The sequence below is a fragment of the Camelina sativa genome, chromosome 11 (assembly GCF_030686135.1).
Source record: "Camelina sativa cultivar CO46 ecotype springtype chromosome 11, ASM3068613v1".
In the NCBI taxonomy this organism is placed as follows: domain Eukaryota; kingdom Viridiplantae; phylum Streptophyta; class Magnoliopsida; order Brassicales; family Brassicaceae; genus Camelina; species Camelina sativa.
In genome coordinates this window covers 30,031,881-30,049,166 of record NC_141890.1, presented here as the reverse complement: position 1 = coordinate 30,049,166, position 17,286 = coordinate 30,031,881, and the positions used below count along the sequence as shown (strand labels likewise).

Here is a 17,286-nt window from a genome sequence, read left to right as displayed (position 1 = left end):
ATTAAATTAAAAAAAAACAAATTAAGGAAACCAATTCTGTATACTTTTTATTTTTTTTTGTCAACAAAAAATTAGCTCAAACGGGCCAATATGGTGGAAAACTGTTTACATACAAAACATTATGCGGAGATGTTTGCGCCTGGCGTGGCAAATAATTCGCTTTTACATTTGTATTTCTAGAAATAAAAGATAAAAAAAAAAGAAGAAAATTCTTCCCTGTCTATCTTGATATCGTCGAGGTATGTCGAGAATGCCGGCCAGTCATGTGGCGAAGACACCATCTTCACCAAGTCTGAGGAGTCTGAGTAGAACGCCACGTCACGGTAGCCATACCCGATCATACACCGTATATCCCAAATGAAAGCTTCGACTTCAACATGTAAACGGGAGAGGCTCCGCCGGAAATTTGTGGCTCCCATGCTTTGCGTTAGATCCTGAAACTGGGTACAAAACCATCATGCGCATGCAAACGAATCACCAGCTTTCCGAGATCCATCAACGAAACAGCGGTAGCCTGAACAGAAAGTGGGAAGTGAAACTGCAGCCACCCTCGTTCGGGTTAAATATTAGCTTGGTTTAGATTTCTCGGTTTGAGTTTACAAATGAGGTGATTAGAGTTTAAATTTTACAATTAAAATAAAATTATATGTCGGTTTGGGTTTACAAATGAGGTTGTTAGGATTTAGATTTTACAATTATAACAAAATTATATGTCGGTTTGTGTTTACAAATGAGGTGATCAGGGTTAAGATTTTACAATTAGAACGAAATTATATATCAGTTTGAGTTTACAAATGAGGTGGTTAGGGTTTAGAGTATAATTAAAACGAAATTAAGTTTGGTTTATAAAAAGCGGTTTGGGTTTTTAATTTTACAATCTTGTATACAGATTTTGTTTCCTTATTTTATAAGGAGGTGAATAAAGAGATTCATCCCATTGTCCGGTGTCGATCAGGCTGGCCTTTCTCGGTCCTATCCGAAATCCACAAAGTCCGCATATAATTGAACCTGGCTCGGTCATACCTGAAATATTTCCGAGCCTATATTTCAAAGTCTGGCCTAATCCTTTAGGGTTATAGTACTTTTCAAACTTTTCTGGGCTTATCTTATGAATAAAAAAATCAAACTTATAAGTTTATAACATGTCTTAAAAAGCAATGTTTAAAAATGCATTGTAAAAAAAATCAATCAAAATTTAAATAACTCTTCGATATTCACTAAAACTAACTTAATTGAAAAGAAAAAGTTTAAAACCAAATAAATTTTTTTATACTTAAACCAAATATAATAATATATAAATCATATAAAATATGGGTGCAATCGGGTATCTATTCAGATTCGGGTAGAATATTTTGATTTTTTGGATTTACAGATATAAAACCCATTCAAATATTTTTAGATTTCATATCTGGTTTAGGTAAAAGATTGCTAACATTTCTACCAAAAAAACTTGACTTTCTTAAAAAGAATACCACAATGCACAAATGTTTTCGAGGAATACCATATTGTCTATTTGAATTGACAAAAATAATTTAACTAATTATTTTAACAATTCACTTTCTTATTATTTTTTTCTGGACTTCTCATGTTTTCTCTTTCATCAAGTGACACATAATACTATTGCTTTGTCTTCTCATCGTGTGGCAATAAGTTTTCTAAATTTAAGCTGCATATTTTTTGGGAACTTTACTATAATAGCTTAGAAAAGCTTAAAACCATTAGAATGTCATTTTTTTAATTTAAATGATATATAAACCCTTTGGAAGGTCTGTTAGGAAAAAATTAAAAGTGTGCCATTAAAAAGCGACGCTATGTATGTGTTTATAACATAACTGTTCAAAGATTTTGGGAGGAAAAATTCCCGCTCAAATAATATATGTAACGATCGACATATTTTTTTCAATAGAGTTATATAAATATTGGCAGAGTTATTGGATAGAGTTTGATAATTAAGTAGATAAAATTGGTAGAGATAGATTAGTGATGGCAGACATAAATATAGCAGACAGAGTTATGGTTATCGTTAGATATATTGGGTAGATTATTATAATGATGATAGAATTATTAATTTTTGATAGAGATATTAATTTATGATGATACAATGGTGATATATATAATAGATTTATGTCGGGTGGCAGATTTATGTAGTCATTATGGCAGACATATAGACTAAGATAGATTTATATGACATATATAATTATACGCAATGGTAGATATTTCCGTATTGATAGACATAATTAAAAGCTATAGAGTTATGAGTTAATGAAGTGGTAGACATATTTGTTACTGAAATAACAAAACTTAAGTAGAGACAGAGTTAAACATATAGACGTGATAAAGTTGGTTGGTTTGACAGATTAACACTATTGCTGTTTTATGTTATACTGTTGATTTCTCTATTCAGACACTGTTGTAGTCGCCGCAAATACTTCGAACAACAGCCAGCTCTTGTTCTCTTGTACTCTTACGTAGGTCTTTATACATTATATGTTCTCTCTGCTTCTACAGATCTCGTTCGATATCTCATTTTCCTTGACAGTTCTCATTTATAAATTTTCTACACAATGGATGTTATTTCAGTAGTGTGTGGAAAGTGGGTTTTAATAAAGAAGCGGTGGAAATTTTGTGTTGACGAAAGAAGAATTTCGAGGGTGCTAATGGAGAGCAAGAAAACATTATATGAAAATTTCGTTTCAATGGTGTACGAGGATTTTGGGTTGGAGAGAGAGATGTTTGATGTTCATCTAAGTTATAAGTTTTCAAGGACGTCGCAAAAAAATGCCAGCTGATACACCTCCTGTTTTTGTCTACAATCATCGCCATTTTGAAGGATATCTTAGAGTTTGTAAATCTGAGCGTCTATATGTTGAGGTCGATGTTGTAGGGGGAATAGAAAGTGTGGATTTAGCAGGTTCCTGCGGAGTATATCAGAGTAAGAGACAAAGGAGGGGTGAGGATTACTACAAAAGGAAGGTAGTTGGGAAGGAGTGATCCACACTGAACAGAAAATGGAGGAGAACAAAGGACTTGACTCAAAGAGAGATGAAACAAAGTCGAATGAAGAAGAAAGAACAGAGGCTCCCGATGAAACAAAAATCAATGATGAGGACGATGAATCCCGATTTGACTGTTGCAAGGATAGTGACGGAGCTAGCTCCGGGGATGAAGACAATTGTTTGTATTCTAAGTTTTCAAATGTCGAAGAGGAGACAGTAGAGGAAGAAAAGGTTGAATTTGGGAGGACAAATAGGAGAAGGGCACCTTTGCGAGCAAGGAGTTCAACCGCTGTTAAAGATTCAGTGCTTATAGAAGTTGGTGGTGTTGATGTAGCAGTTGATCAGAAATATGACTCACGAGAAGCATTGGAGAGTAGGTTGAAGATAATATATGTTCTACGAAAATTCGACTTTGATGTGGATCGATCAAATCCTGCGTTGTATACTATTAATTGTTGGGTAGAAGGATGTCAATGGCGTATCAACGCTAGTACTATTGAGATTCCCCTATTCATCATATTCGATTATATGTAAATGAGCATTCTTGTTCAGTCACTGAACGTTCTGCTCGTGCCCGTCAAGCAACTCCAGATATATTGGGCCATTTGTATAAGGAATTTGTGGGTGGTGTTGGAGGCGGTGTTCGACCAATGCATGTGGCCGATGCTTTAAATTTGAGGTTTGGTCTAACGGTAAGTTTTCTTACGTGTTGATGCGTTTGAATAAGTGTGTATGTTTTCTTCACTGTCAGATACACTTATAAGATAACTCGTTTCGTAGGTTGACTATTGGAAGGCACGTCGAACTCTTCTATGTGCTAGACAATTAGTTCGGGGTACAACAGAACATGGGTATGAATATTTACCCACATACTTGTATATGATCCGTAAAGCAAATCCTCGAACATACACAAAGCTGGAAGTAGATTCAGAAGACAGATTTAAATATGCTTTCATAGCTTTTGGGGCAACCATAGCTGGGTTTCCTTTTATGAAGAAAGTTATTGTTGTCGATGGGACATTCTTGAAAGGAAAATTTCAAAGTACGCTTCTACTAGCAACTACACAAGATGGAAATTTCAATATTTTCCCCCTAGCATTTGTTGTAGTTGATAGTGAAAATGATAAAGCATGGGAATGGTTCTTTCGACAATTAAGTTGTGATATCCCAGATGATGAAGCCCTGGCTATAATATCAGATAGACATCTAGAATGTCTACCCGCTTGCTAGCCGTGGTATCTACACATATCATCTGTACAAAAATATTGTACTTAAATTTAGAGGTAGTGAATCATTTGGACTTGTAAAGAAAGCAGCAAGTGCTTTCCGTCTTGAAGACTTTAATAGGTACTTCCAGCAAATCGGTGCATTGAATCCAGAGCTGCACGCTTATCTTGTACGTGCTGATGTTAGTATGTGGACTCGAGTGCATTTTTCTGGGGAAAGGTACAATTTCACGACCAACAATATCATTGAGTCAATTAATCGAGTTTTAAACCAAGCTAGAAAGTTTCCAATTGTCGAACTACTTAACTATATAAGGTCAATGTTGACACGCTGGTTTGTTGTTCGGCAAAAACAAGTTGCAGCCATGCCTACAACACTCACAACCGCAGTCGAGAAACTGCTACAATAGTGGTAGTGGACAACTAACATTTCTTGCTTTATAAAATTCATGAGGGCGTCCACCTTTGCAGGATCAGCCTTTTCGAACGGATCATAAGCTTTTGTGGATAGCTTTACACCACACAACATACGCTTGACCATTGAACTGCCCACAAATGGATCCTGTTGGGTGGAGCCTGGAGACTAGGTTTCTTGGTCTAATTTTCCTTGTCACAATATCATCATTACACAACACTAACAATTTGTCCAAAGCACCATCAAATGCCTTATTGCAAGCATCTTCTATGGGATCTGATTCATCAAAAAGTTTGGTTGGTGTTCCAAAACCGCCACTACTAGCGACATGAGTGTTAGAGACACTCACCTTCGCATTTAATGAAGCTTTTTTGGGTGAAATTGGTTCTTGTTTAATGGATACACAAACATCAACTTTCTTTACAAGTTGTTCCCGTTTGGTTGACTTTGAGTCAACTTGATATTCTTTGCTTTGGGCTTTGGGCTTGCACAAGTTGGCTTTTGCTTTTGGATTTCGATTAGCTCATGATATAGGGTAGCCATCTGATGTTTCCACACATGTACTAACCATGACTAAAAACAAACCGGGTAATTTAATGTCAATAGGCATAACTAAATAGTCAACATATTATATAACACTAAGGTTTTTTCAGTTTGAATAACATAAAACAAAATGTTTAACAAGTCTAAAAGGAAAATTATAAGATAACTCTGGAAAATATAAATAAAAAGAAGGGAGTACTCTTAAAGTTAATTTAAGTTATTTGGACACTAGTGAATTTTATGTCAATGGAGAACATAAAAAATAATACACTAAATGACTGAAACAAACTAAAACAACCTTCACAGTCTCCATAACTGGTTCGACAACGTTTGACAACTCTAATGGAAATTTTTTAAAACTCCTCAAATTACTGAAGAAAGACTTAAACTTCATTTTTAGTAATTCCCCACCCAACTACTATGCCTGCTGCATTGAAAACCTCTGCTTTTAATCAACCACAATCACATAAGGACAAATATCAAAATGAGTTAAGTGATAAGCAGCTTACCTCATCTTTATCTCATAAACCCTCATCTTTCTATTTGCCTGTAGTAGATTCGGCTGCCTTTGTTTGAGGTTGGCCTTTCTTTATGACATCAACGTCCGCTTCAAGATTTGTGACCTTCTGTTCTAAATCTTTAAATTTTTCCCCTAGCAAGACCAACTGACCTCCCAAATGAGAATCCATGATATCAAATTTGTTAGACAATGAAGCTAACATGTTGACACTGCTTTCAATTCCAGCAACATCCGTTGACGAATGCACTCCACCAGCTGACTCCGTCCTTTGAGATGATTCAACCATTTTTCCTTTCTTGTCTGATCCACCACCTCCCACTAACTTCTTCTTCGTCTTGTTAACCATAAGGGGTTTTCCTATATGATCTTTACTTTCCACCTCCACATCCAACTCCACGGTTTTCCTCTTTCCTGCCTTCTTCTCAACAACCGTTCAACAGAATCATCTCATGCTCGCACATCAACACAACCGTTCATTAAATCATCCAACAAATTATCCAACAATTTAAAACCACCATCCCCTTCACCGTAACCTTCGGTCTCATCAGGCCAGTATGAAAGAGTTCTGCTTCAGGTTTAACAACTAAATGATGAATGTGGAGCTACAAAGCAGAAGAAATTAGAATCAAGTCAGTAAAAATAGCAACAACATCCATCTCACTGCACCTATAATATACGTACATATGCATTTCACAAACTCAGCTAAGCAGGGGGACATCATCACCTTCATTTTTAGTCCCATATTCTTTGCCTAATTCTCTCACACTCTCAAAAGGCCATATCAACAGAACATGTGCACATCCATGAACCACATATGAGGTGTTCTCATAGGACACAACTTTTATGGAGTCTATTAGTCGCTTGAAACTTACTGGACCCCAAGGAAACCTCTTAAACGCTTCCGTATTAAGTACATGTTTCGCATATTCCAAAAGGATCCTATTAGACCGCAAAATCCCTAAAATTCCGACATGCAACACAAACAATAGCCCAATCATTTTCCTAGTCGTTTCACCCCATGTCCTACATTCCATCAATACGTCAATCAACTTTTTCCAGTTTGGTCCCACCCTTGAATCTACCTTCATCTCACCCCACAACTCTCTGTGATCAACATCCACTTTGTCTTCCTCATCAATTTTCTCACAGTTCAGGCCGGTGATATCACTAAACTCATGTAAGGAGAACCTAATTGGATTACCTTCTATTAGCGAACACATCTCATATCTCCTTTGTATTGCTAATTGCTGAGTTAAGAAATGATGCACAATCTTCGAACCCCATACATATCGACTATCAGCGAGCTTCAAGATCACTCCCACTTGCGAATTGTCATGGATGTCGTTATAGACATCATCCCCAATGCAATCTCTCAACAGACCAAAACTGTTTAATGTGCAATTAATCTGCAGGCTCCTCTTCTGTAAAGGAGATTTCCCCTGCGGATATACCTCCAGAGGATACCTTAACTTCTTTTCACTAGTACTAGATGCCATGTCCTTCAAATGACATTATAAAATCCATCAGACTCTATGTGACAACATATCACTTCAAAAATATTTTATTTTAACTATACAATATCTTCTCTCCAAACCTAACTCTACCATCTCATCACATATGATCTCTTCCTATACCATCTCTACCACTACTACATAATAGGCTCTTTAACTCTACCAATATACCTATATCTTCACAACCAATCCCCGCCAAATTCAAATCAAGTTACCTTTGATTTATTTCTCTTCACACTAATTGTTGTCAACCCACATCTATCTTCGTCCTACCTCAAACCACAACCAACTTCTATCAACCATATCAAAATATCAAAATTCTAGTTATGGTTTATGGGCCACTCGAAATTAAACTACAACCCTTTACCCAATCTTTCTACTAATTCACCGTCGTCGCTATAGACAACCTATCTCCGCCGCCGCTACATCTACCCAACCCACCTTCACCAATGTAAAATTAATCATATACAATTGTATACATCCGAAATTATTAAGTATATACAACTAAAAGTTTCACTAAAACCTTACCTTTACTAGATTCTCGCAGACCTCCCAAGCTTCGTTCTTCCGTGAACCTTCAAATTTTTCTTCTCTTCCTCTAATTCAAACACTCTCACGAGATATATAACATTTATCCCCACTCTAACTCACCACATGTAACATCCGCAAACCAGAATCCCGGTTTAAGGAATGCATCAATCAATGCACTATATGCATCGGTCGATGCAAGGTCGGTTTTGTGCGGATGAGATTAAGTTAAACGCTGCGTTTTGGGTTAGGGAAAAATCCTTAACTCGAGTTTTTGTATCATTAATCGTTTTTGGTCGATTTTGAGAGAAAATAAAGGGAGAAAAAGTGTTCTTGGGTGTTCTTGAGGATTTTGAGAGATTTGAGGTTGTTTCTGTAGAGATATGTAGCTGGGATCGTTGTAGGAGCTTCCTAGTAGCGTTGTGTTGCTTGTTTATGTGTTGTTTGGCTTGTTAGAATGTTATATGGGACTTTGTGAAGCTTTGTTGTGGCTTGGGATCGAGTTTGGTGGTTGTAGGAACCAAGATCCGGCGAAAAGGTTTGGGAGAAAACGATGCTCGGCATGTGCATCGGTCGATGCACTTTGTGCATCAGTCGATGCAAATGCGAGGACGGCGCGTTTGACCTAGGAACATCGGTCGATGCCATGTGGGGCGTTGGTCGATGCAATTAGGGTTTTCATGCTATGACGAGCATGCGTCGGTCGATGCATTGTGTGTGTCACTCGATGCATAGTCCTGGTTTGTGATTGTTGGTTGTTGACTATTGGTTGATGGTTAGAGATGTCTCTATTGTTTGTGTTTATAGCCCAGTAGATGGGAGGATTGCCTTACTGAGTGTTTATAAAATACTCATGCATCTCAATTTGTGTTTGTGGTGTAGGTAAAGGCAATGTGTGATTGTGGAATCATGGCAATGAAGAGGAGGATGTTCTAGGAACTCGATTGGTTGTTGTATAACATTGCTAGGTTGCTAGAGTTGGGTCATTAGGACATTGCTAGGTTGCTGGTTCTCTGTTTCTCCGCTGTTTGGTTAAATGGATATTGGCTAGACATTATATATTGGTTATTAATTATTGGATATTTATTGGTTTAATGTTATGGTTTATGTTATCTGTTGTTGTGTGATTGTGGTTAGGTGGCTAGTGGGTATGGGAACACTAGTTGTAGAGTATTTATTATTATTATTATTATTATTTATTTATTAAAAAAAAAGGTCGGGTCGTTTCAGTTTGGTATCAGAGCCCTTACGGTTCTAGGTTTGGGTTCACTGGGTTTATGTTGGTTACGTTGTGTATTTTGCATGCTGTGATTAATTATGTGAGTTAGTCAATTGTTTGTGGCATGGAGTCCTAGAACATCCTCTTCGAGCCTTCAATGAGATTCCACGGTATGTTATGTTTCTTTGTGTGGTTTTGGTTTGTTTCTATGCTTGTTAGCCTTTGTTCTTGGAAGAGCAGTGGTTAAAGGTGGTGGATTTGTTGGTTGTGGACGTGGGCGTTATCGTGGTCATAGTCGGGCAGGTTCCCGAGGCCAGCGAGTGTGTGGTCTAGAGTTCCACGAGGAGGTACGTCAGAGGGTCGCAAGCGTACCAGGAGGGACTAGAGAGGATTAACCGTTGAGCGTGCCGGGGGTTGCAGCAGGTGGAGCCCAGGGTCGAGATGATCGCTTGGCAGATCTGTTGACGTGCTGTTGGAGCAGTTACCAAGGGGGGTACCAGTGCAGGGTCCAGTTGTGCCGAGGTGGTGGGGTGCAGCTGAGGGTTGCGGATGTTGAGGAGTCTCCATCCTATGTTAGGAGGATGGAGCAGTTGTAAATGACCGGTACGAGATTCTTCTCGAGAGGTATCGAGCCTAGAAAGACGGATAGGTTGATATATGTAGTTGGAGCAGATATTTCTCTGTTTCATTGGTAATCCTGTTGGATATTAGAACTTGAGTGGGTAGGTATAACATTGCAATGTTATACTCGGACCACATGAGATACTTTTTTTCGGGAAATGTTTATAGTCGTTAAGAATTGTTGCTTCTAAGGGGATGGTGATTTCCCCTGGATATCGATAGCTCGAGGGGTTGGGGGCTCTGAGAGTGGCAGAGGGGATGATGAGTTCTCCTGATACCGAGATCTTGAGGATTGTGGTCAAATAGTGAGACGGTATAACTCGAAGACGTTGGTCTGAGAGTGAGATCGGTATGGCTCGAAGGTTGCAACCTAAAAGTGGAGGAGTTGGGAGCAAGCAATGCCTAGGACGTGAGTATAAACATAACGACGAAATGTAGACCTCGAGAGTTGATGGTGGTTTAATCTTTGATTTTAGTTGTGTTGGCCGGTGGGACAGGGTTCTATGACCGGTATAGTCATGAATGTGTGGCTGATGCGCTAGGATTATGGGCAGGTGGTGTTGGAGTCCCGGGAAGGGGAGATGTATCAGATATGACCCGACAAGGGCATGGTTGTCAGGTACATAAGTTCACGAGAAGCCTTTATGGCAGGATAAACTAATCGTTGTGATGATGTTGGATGAAGTTCATTGGAGATGGACGAGGTTGCTAAATTCAAGGTTTTGGTAAGCTTGCTGGGGGAAATAAGTCAAGTGGTTTGAGTTGGCGGCCGGCATATTGTTTAATGTGGTGAATCAAAATATGCAAACGTATGGTACTTGTTTGTTTGATTATGCTTGTATTGATGATTTGCTGTGGAAAATTACCAAGCGGAAAAGCTATGTTGGAATAAGCAGTCTTGTGGAAGTTTCCCTTAGAGGCAAGTTACTAAAAGTTCTTGGACGGGCAAGAGGGGTTGATATTCGGATGGTGGTGAGTTGATGTCTACATATTTGATTATTAGTCTAGTATAGCTGAGGAAGTAACCAGAGAACTTGTTGAGCAAGGGATTCATTCGTCTTATCACTTCACCGTGGAGAGCATCGGTGTTGTTCGTCAAGTAGAAGGACGAGGTATGGGTTTATGAACTTGTGGCGATGCCTTTCGAGTTGACTAACGCGCCAACAGTGTTTATGAGATTGATGAACAGCGTGTTTCAGGAGTTTTCTGGACTTGGTTGTCATCATTTTCATCGACGATATCCTGGTTTCTTTCAAGAGTATGGGGGATCATGCAGTGCACTTAAGAGTAGTTCTGGAAAAGCTGCGGGAGCAGAAGTTGTTTGCTAAGTAGAGCAAATGTAGTTTCTGGCAGCGTGAGATGGGTTTTCTGGGTCACACTGTGTCTGCAAAGGAGGTTTCTGTAGATCCGGAGAATGTTCAGACCATCAGGGATTTGCCTAGACCACAGAATGCCACAGGGATCAGGGGTTTCCTTGGGTTGGCAGTTTATTATAGGAGATTTGTGCAGGGCTTCGCGAGCAAGGCACGTTCGATGACTAAGTTGACAGGGAAGGATGTTCCTTTTGTTTGGTCATAGGAGGGCGAGGAGGGCTTTGCAAGCCTGAAAGAGATGCTGACTACTACGCCAGTATTGGCATTGCCAGAGCAGGGAGAACCCTATGTGGTTTATAAAGATGCATCCATAGTTGGTTTGGGGTGTGTGTTGATGCAGCATGGGAAGGTGATTGCCTATGCTTTGCGGCAGTTGCATAAGCATGAGGACAACTATCCTACTCATGATTTGAAGATAGCTGCTGTAGTTTTTGCCTTGAAGATTTGGAGATCTTATCTTTATGGTGCAAAGGTAAATGTGTTTACAGATCATAAGAGCCTGAAGTACATATTCACTCAACTCGAGCTGAATTTGAGGCAGAGGCGATGGATGGAGCTGGTGGCAGATTATGATTTGGAGATAGTCTACCACCCTAGTAAGGCTAACTTGGTTGCAGATGCTCTGAGTCGGAAGCGGGCGGCTTCGGCTCAGGAGCAGGATATGGAGTCTCTGGTAGGAGAGATCAGTGCGTTAATTTTGTGTGTTTTTTCTCAGGAGCCGTTGGGGTTTGGTGGCTTACTAAAGTAGATCTTTTGAGCAGAGTGCGGTTGGCTCAGGAAAAAGACTTGAGGCTGGTGAATGCATCTAAAGATGTTGATTCAGAGTATCAGGTCTCAGATAATGGTACCATTTTGGTGCATGGACGGATTTGTGTACCCAAGGATGAAGAGTTGAAGCAGGATATGCTGAGAGAGGCTCATGCGAGCATGTTCTCTATTCATTCAGGTGCGACTAAGATGTATTGTGAACTCAAGAGGTACTATCATTGGATCGGGATGAAGAAGGATGTAGCTAGGTGCGATGTGTGTCAGCTAGTGAAGGCTGAGCATCAGGTTCCAGGTTGGTTGCTGAAGAGTCTGCCCATTCCAGAGTGGAAGTGGGATATGATCAAGATGGATTTTGTGGTGGGATTGCCAGTGTCTCGGACCTTTGATGCTATTTGGGTCATTGTGGACCGGTTGACTAAGTCGGCACATTTTCTGGCCATTAAGAAGACAAATGGAGCAGCGGTCGTGGCTAAGAAATATGTGAAGGAGATAGTCAGGTTGCATAGGGTGCCAGTGATTATTGTGTCTGATAAGGATTCCAAGTTCACTTCGGTGTTCTGGAGGGCGTTTCAGGCAGAGATGAGCAATTAGGTGCATATGAGTACAACCTACAATCCTCACACAGATGGACAGTCGGAGACGACTATTCAGACGTTGAAAGATTTACTGAAGATGTGTTTGATGGATTGGGGTGGCCATTGGACAGATCACCTGAGCTTGGTAGAGTTTGCTTACAACAACAGTTACAAGGCGAGTATTGGGATGGCTCCTTATGAGGCTTTGTATTGAGGTCATGTCGCACACCGTTGTGCTGGACTCAGGTGGGGGAGAGGAGCATATATGGTGCTAGTTTTGTTCAGGACACCTCAAAGAAGATTCAGGTTCTCAAGTTGAACATGAAGGAAGCTTAGGATCGGCAGAGGAGTTATGCCGATATGAGGAGGAGAGATCTTGAGTTTCATGTGGGAGACAAAGTGTACCTCAAGATGGCCATGTAGCGCGGTCCGAACAGGTCATTGTCAGAGACTAAGTTGAGTCTGAGGTATATGGGTCCATTCAGAGTGATTGAGCGGGTGGGACCGGTAGTATATAGGCTGGAGTTGCCTGAGGTTATGCGTGCGTTCCACAAGGTTTTCCATGTGTCTATGCTGTGGAAGTGTCTCCATGAGGATGATCAGTTGTTGGCTAAAATTCTTGAGGATCTTCAGCCTAACATGACTTAGGAGGCGAGACCAGTGAGGATTCTCGAGAGGAGGATCAAGGAACTTCATAAGAAGAAGGTTCTTTTGATGAGAGTCCTATGGGACTGTGATGGTGTTGAGGAGCAGACTTGGGAGCCGGAGACGAGGATGAAGGCAAGGTTCAAGAAGAGGTTTGAGAAGCAGGTCGCGACTTGAACTTGTCTAGCCTGGTCCTAGTTGTAGTCCGTGGCTGGAGCGTGAATGGAGTATTCCAGCCCATCTCTCTTGTTTACTTGTTCGCTTAGGGGTGGTTGGTTGTGCGACTAAATAACAAGATGAGGTGGAGTTCGGAAGTACAAAATTTATGTGAGGTGTGGTTAAAGGGGGAAAGTTTCCTAAAATGGAAGTTTCTAAAAGATGAAAGTTTCCAGAAGTGTAAAGTTCTTAGAATGGAAAATTTTATGTGAGTTAGAATTTGTCCATTTTTAGTGGCTATGAGTCTTGTTGGACTTTTGAGTCATTGTGCCCGTGTGTGGCGGTCTTTTGAGACATTGTGTGGCTTTTGTGGCTGGCTGTTTAGCCAATTGTGTGGCCTTTATGGCGGACAGTTTAGCCAATTGTGTGGCCTTTGTGGCAGACAGTTTAGCCAATGTGCCTGTTTAGGCGGTCATTTGGGATGTGTGGTTTTCGTGACGGTCCTTTGGGACATGTGGCCTGTTGTGGTAATCCTTTGGGATGAGTGGTCTTCGTGATGGTCCTTCAGGATATATGGTCTTCGTGTCGGTCCTTCGGGACAATTAGTCTTCGTGAAAGTCCTTCAGGACGAGTGGTCTTCATGACGGTCCTTCGGGACATGTGGTCTTTGTGACGGTCCTATTGAGGACATTTGTTTGGCCTTGGTGGCGGTCCTGTTTATGACATTTGTTTGGCCTTGGTGGCGGTCCTGTTTAGGACATTTGTTTGGCCTTTGTGGCAGCCCTTGGGGCATGTATATGATCCTTGTGTGGTCATGAGGTATTCCAGTCAGGGAATATGTGGTTGGTAGGACACTGTGTTGTCTTACGCGAGCCACGGAAAGGAAACCTGGTTAGGAATAGGATTCAGACGTGTTCAGAATTGTTTGCTCGCGACTCTGGGGGGACTTTAATTCTCCTACTACTGTCATATTCTGAGACTTTGTGGCTTGAGAGTATGATTGGTATATCAACTTCGTATGACGATCCGGGGGCGCGCTGTAGGGTGGCAACCTGAGAGATGAATATTGTACTTCCTTATATATTTGGCATGCGGGCTTAGACCCGATGAGGAGCCAACATTATGGCATGCAGGCTTAGGTCAGATGAGGAGCCAATAAAACTCAAGGTTACAGCCTATGAGTAAAAGAAACTCCAAAAGTCGAGAGCAAATAATGACTGAAACATGAGTCTATCGCCTATAGGTTTCCTTCGTAGATCGGTCGGAGGTAGTGCGGGCCGTGGAGACAGTTGCACGGGAGTCCTTGACTGATGGTTGTTCGAGATTCGAGGACGAATCTATGTTGCTGGGGGAGAATTGTAACATCCGCAAACCGGAATCCCAATTTAAAGGATGCATCGATCGATGCACTATGTGCATCGGTCGATGCAAGGTCGGTTTTGTGCGGACGAGTTTAAGTTAAACGCTGCGTTTTGGGTTAGGGAAAAACCCTTAACTCGAGTTATTGTCTCATTAGTCGTTTTTGGCCGCTTTTGAGAGAAAGAAAGGGAGAAAAAGTGTTCTTGGGTGTTCTTGAGGATTTTGGGAGCTTTGAGGCTGTTCCTGTAGAGATCTGTAGCTGGGATCGTTGTAAGAGCTTCCTAGGAGTGTTGTGTTGCTTATTTAAGGTTCAAAATCTTCTTGGCAAAGGTAAGTGCATGACCATGGCTTATCTAAGCTGGAGATTTCTCTAATCTGCTTGTTTATGTGTTGTTTGGCTTGTTAGAATGTTATATGGGACTTTGTGAAGCTTTCTTGTGGCTTGGGATTGAGTTTGGTGGTTGTAGGAACGAAGATCCGGCGAGAAATTTCGGGGGAAAACGATGCTTGGCATGTGCATTGGTCGATGCAAATGCGAGGACGGCGCGTTTGTCCTAGGAACATCGGTCGATGCCATGTGGAGGCGTCGGTCGATGCGATTAGGGTTTTCATGCTATGTCGAGCATGCGTCGGTCGATGTAGTGTGCGTGTCGAGTATGCATCGGTCGATGCAACCCCAGCTGGTGTCGGTCGATGCATAGTCCTGGTTTGTTATTGTTGGTTGTTGACTGTTGGTTAATGGTTAGAGATGTCTCTATTGCTTGTGTGTATAGCCCAGTAGATGGGAGGATTGCCTTAATGAGTGTTTATAAAATACTCGTGCATCTCAATTTGTGTTTGTGGTGCAGGTAAAGGCAATGTGTGATCGTGAAATCAAAGTAATGAAGAGGAGGATGTTCTAGGGGCTCGATTGGTTGTTGTCTGGCATTGCTAGGTTGCTAGAGTTGGGTCATTAGGACATTGCTAGGTTGCTGGTTCTATGTTTCTCCGATGTTTGATTAAATGGATATTTGCTAGACTTTATATATTGGTTATTAATTATTGGATATTTATTGGTTTAATGTTATGGTTTATGTTATCCGCTGTTGTGTGATTGTGGTTAGGTGGCTAGTGGATATGAGACCACTAGTTGTAGAGTATTTATTAATATTATTATTTATTATTTATTTAAAAAAACGCTTTGGGTCGTTTCTCCACATCTCCTTAACCCTCGTATAATTGTAATGGGAATCAACGCTTCACCCTTACCCAGTTTTTTTCGCAGACTCTTAAGAAAGATTTATCCTTTCTAAAAATTTTAGGTCAAAACTATATTTTAAATTGGGTTTAACAAAATATAGTGGCACTCCTGTAAATTATAGTTTTACCTAATGCTTTAAAGTCTTTTTCAAATTTATATGTGTTGTCTGAGTAAAAGTTTGGTCACAAGTGTTGTTTGAGTATATTTCTCTATCTTTTTTTGGTCAAACATTAAAGTTGCATATCAAAAAAAAACCCACGGCTTCTTTCTTATTTGTTTTCTCCATCTCTCTAAAATAGCTTAACCCTAAAAACTAGTATAATATGGATACTTAAACTTCAAAACAGTTTGGAAATAGTGTAAGAAAATTTATATAGGTTATTACACGTTGAACTCTATATATGATTATGTATGTAGTGGATAATAATATTTTATAAAGTTTCTTTTACTAAAATGTAGAGAAGTTTTTATTTAAGTTGTACTCTACAAATTGTACAACTACTAGATGGACAATATATTCTCTTATGCTGACCAACGTATAGTCTTATGATGGACAACTCAAATCATAGTTTGTCCACATTTTAGTAGAGGAGAACTATGGCAAGTTCTTCACAATAACTTATTATAGCAGGCAATACAGTTTTTCTACTATAATGTGTTTTTTTTTTTAATTTAAGCATGCAATGGACAATAAAAATTATATTATTATAATTGTTGTCATCTATTATAGTGTTGACAACTTTTCATTGTAGTTGTTGACAAGTTTTAGTTATAGTTGTCCTCCACAAAATGTGGAAATTTTTCATTTACATATGCACTAGAGAATAATATTAGTTGTCCTCTACAAAAATGTGGACGAGTTTTGATTTTAAGTTGTCCATCATAAGGATTAGGTTGTTCATAGTCATATGCAGTAGACAATAAAACTAAAAATTATCTTTTCATAAATTTATTCCTACAATGTGGACAAACTTTCATACATATGTGATCATTTTTAGGTTAACCACCAAAATTAAAGTCTCCTAACAAAAAAAATTCATCGTCTTTTCACCATTGATGCGCAGTGGACAAGTTATTGCTAATGACAAAAACTTAGGTGTTGTACTTTTTAAATCACAAGAATGCTTTCTTCAATTTGATATCTTTCTTTGTTTTATCTTCTATCATTTGTCTATTAATTTTTAATTTCTTTTTTTTTCTACGAATATTACAACATTTCTTTTGCTAAGAGATCTTCTCTTTCTTCGTATTAAATGCTAACTGGTATAATGTCTAATCGTATGTGGTACAATGAATACTGAAAAGTATTGTTATAAAAGGACAACATGCCTACATATATCTCAAGCTTTTATGAGATGGGTAAAATTGTCATCTTATCCCTCTCTTAAATCTCAAATATGGTACTTCTGAAAAGAAAATAAAAATGTGGCATTTGGGAAAAACTTTTTACCCAATGTGGTAGAATCAACAAAACACCCATCCATATGGATAGTTTTGGGTTATATCCAAAGCCTCAAAATATATTTTGAGTTTGGACCGGATTTAATAGTTTTTTGTTCGAACTAAAGTAAAATCCCTGAAATCAATCCAA

At 39.6% G+C, this 17,286-nt stretch overlaps 1 protein-coding gene across 1 annotated transcript; it reads right to left on the bottom strand.

Moving 5' to 3' along the window:
• Positions 1-5,719: 5,719 nt before the first annotated feature.
• On the bottom strand, positions 5,720-7,196 carry LOC147934600 (uncharacterized). Its single transcript, XM_087472696.1, has 3 exons — positions 6,417-7,196; positions 6,234-6,302; positions 5,720-6,118 (listed from the first exon to the last, which is right to left on the bottom strand). The coding sequence occupies exons 1-3, from the start codon at positions 7,194-7,196 to the stop codon at positions 5,720-5,722; spliced, it is 1,248 nt and encodes a 415-aa protein (XP_087328822.1).
• Between the last annotated feature and the right edge of the window lie 10,090 nt (positions 7,197-17,286).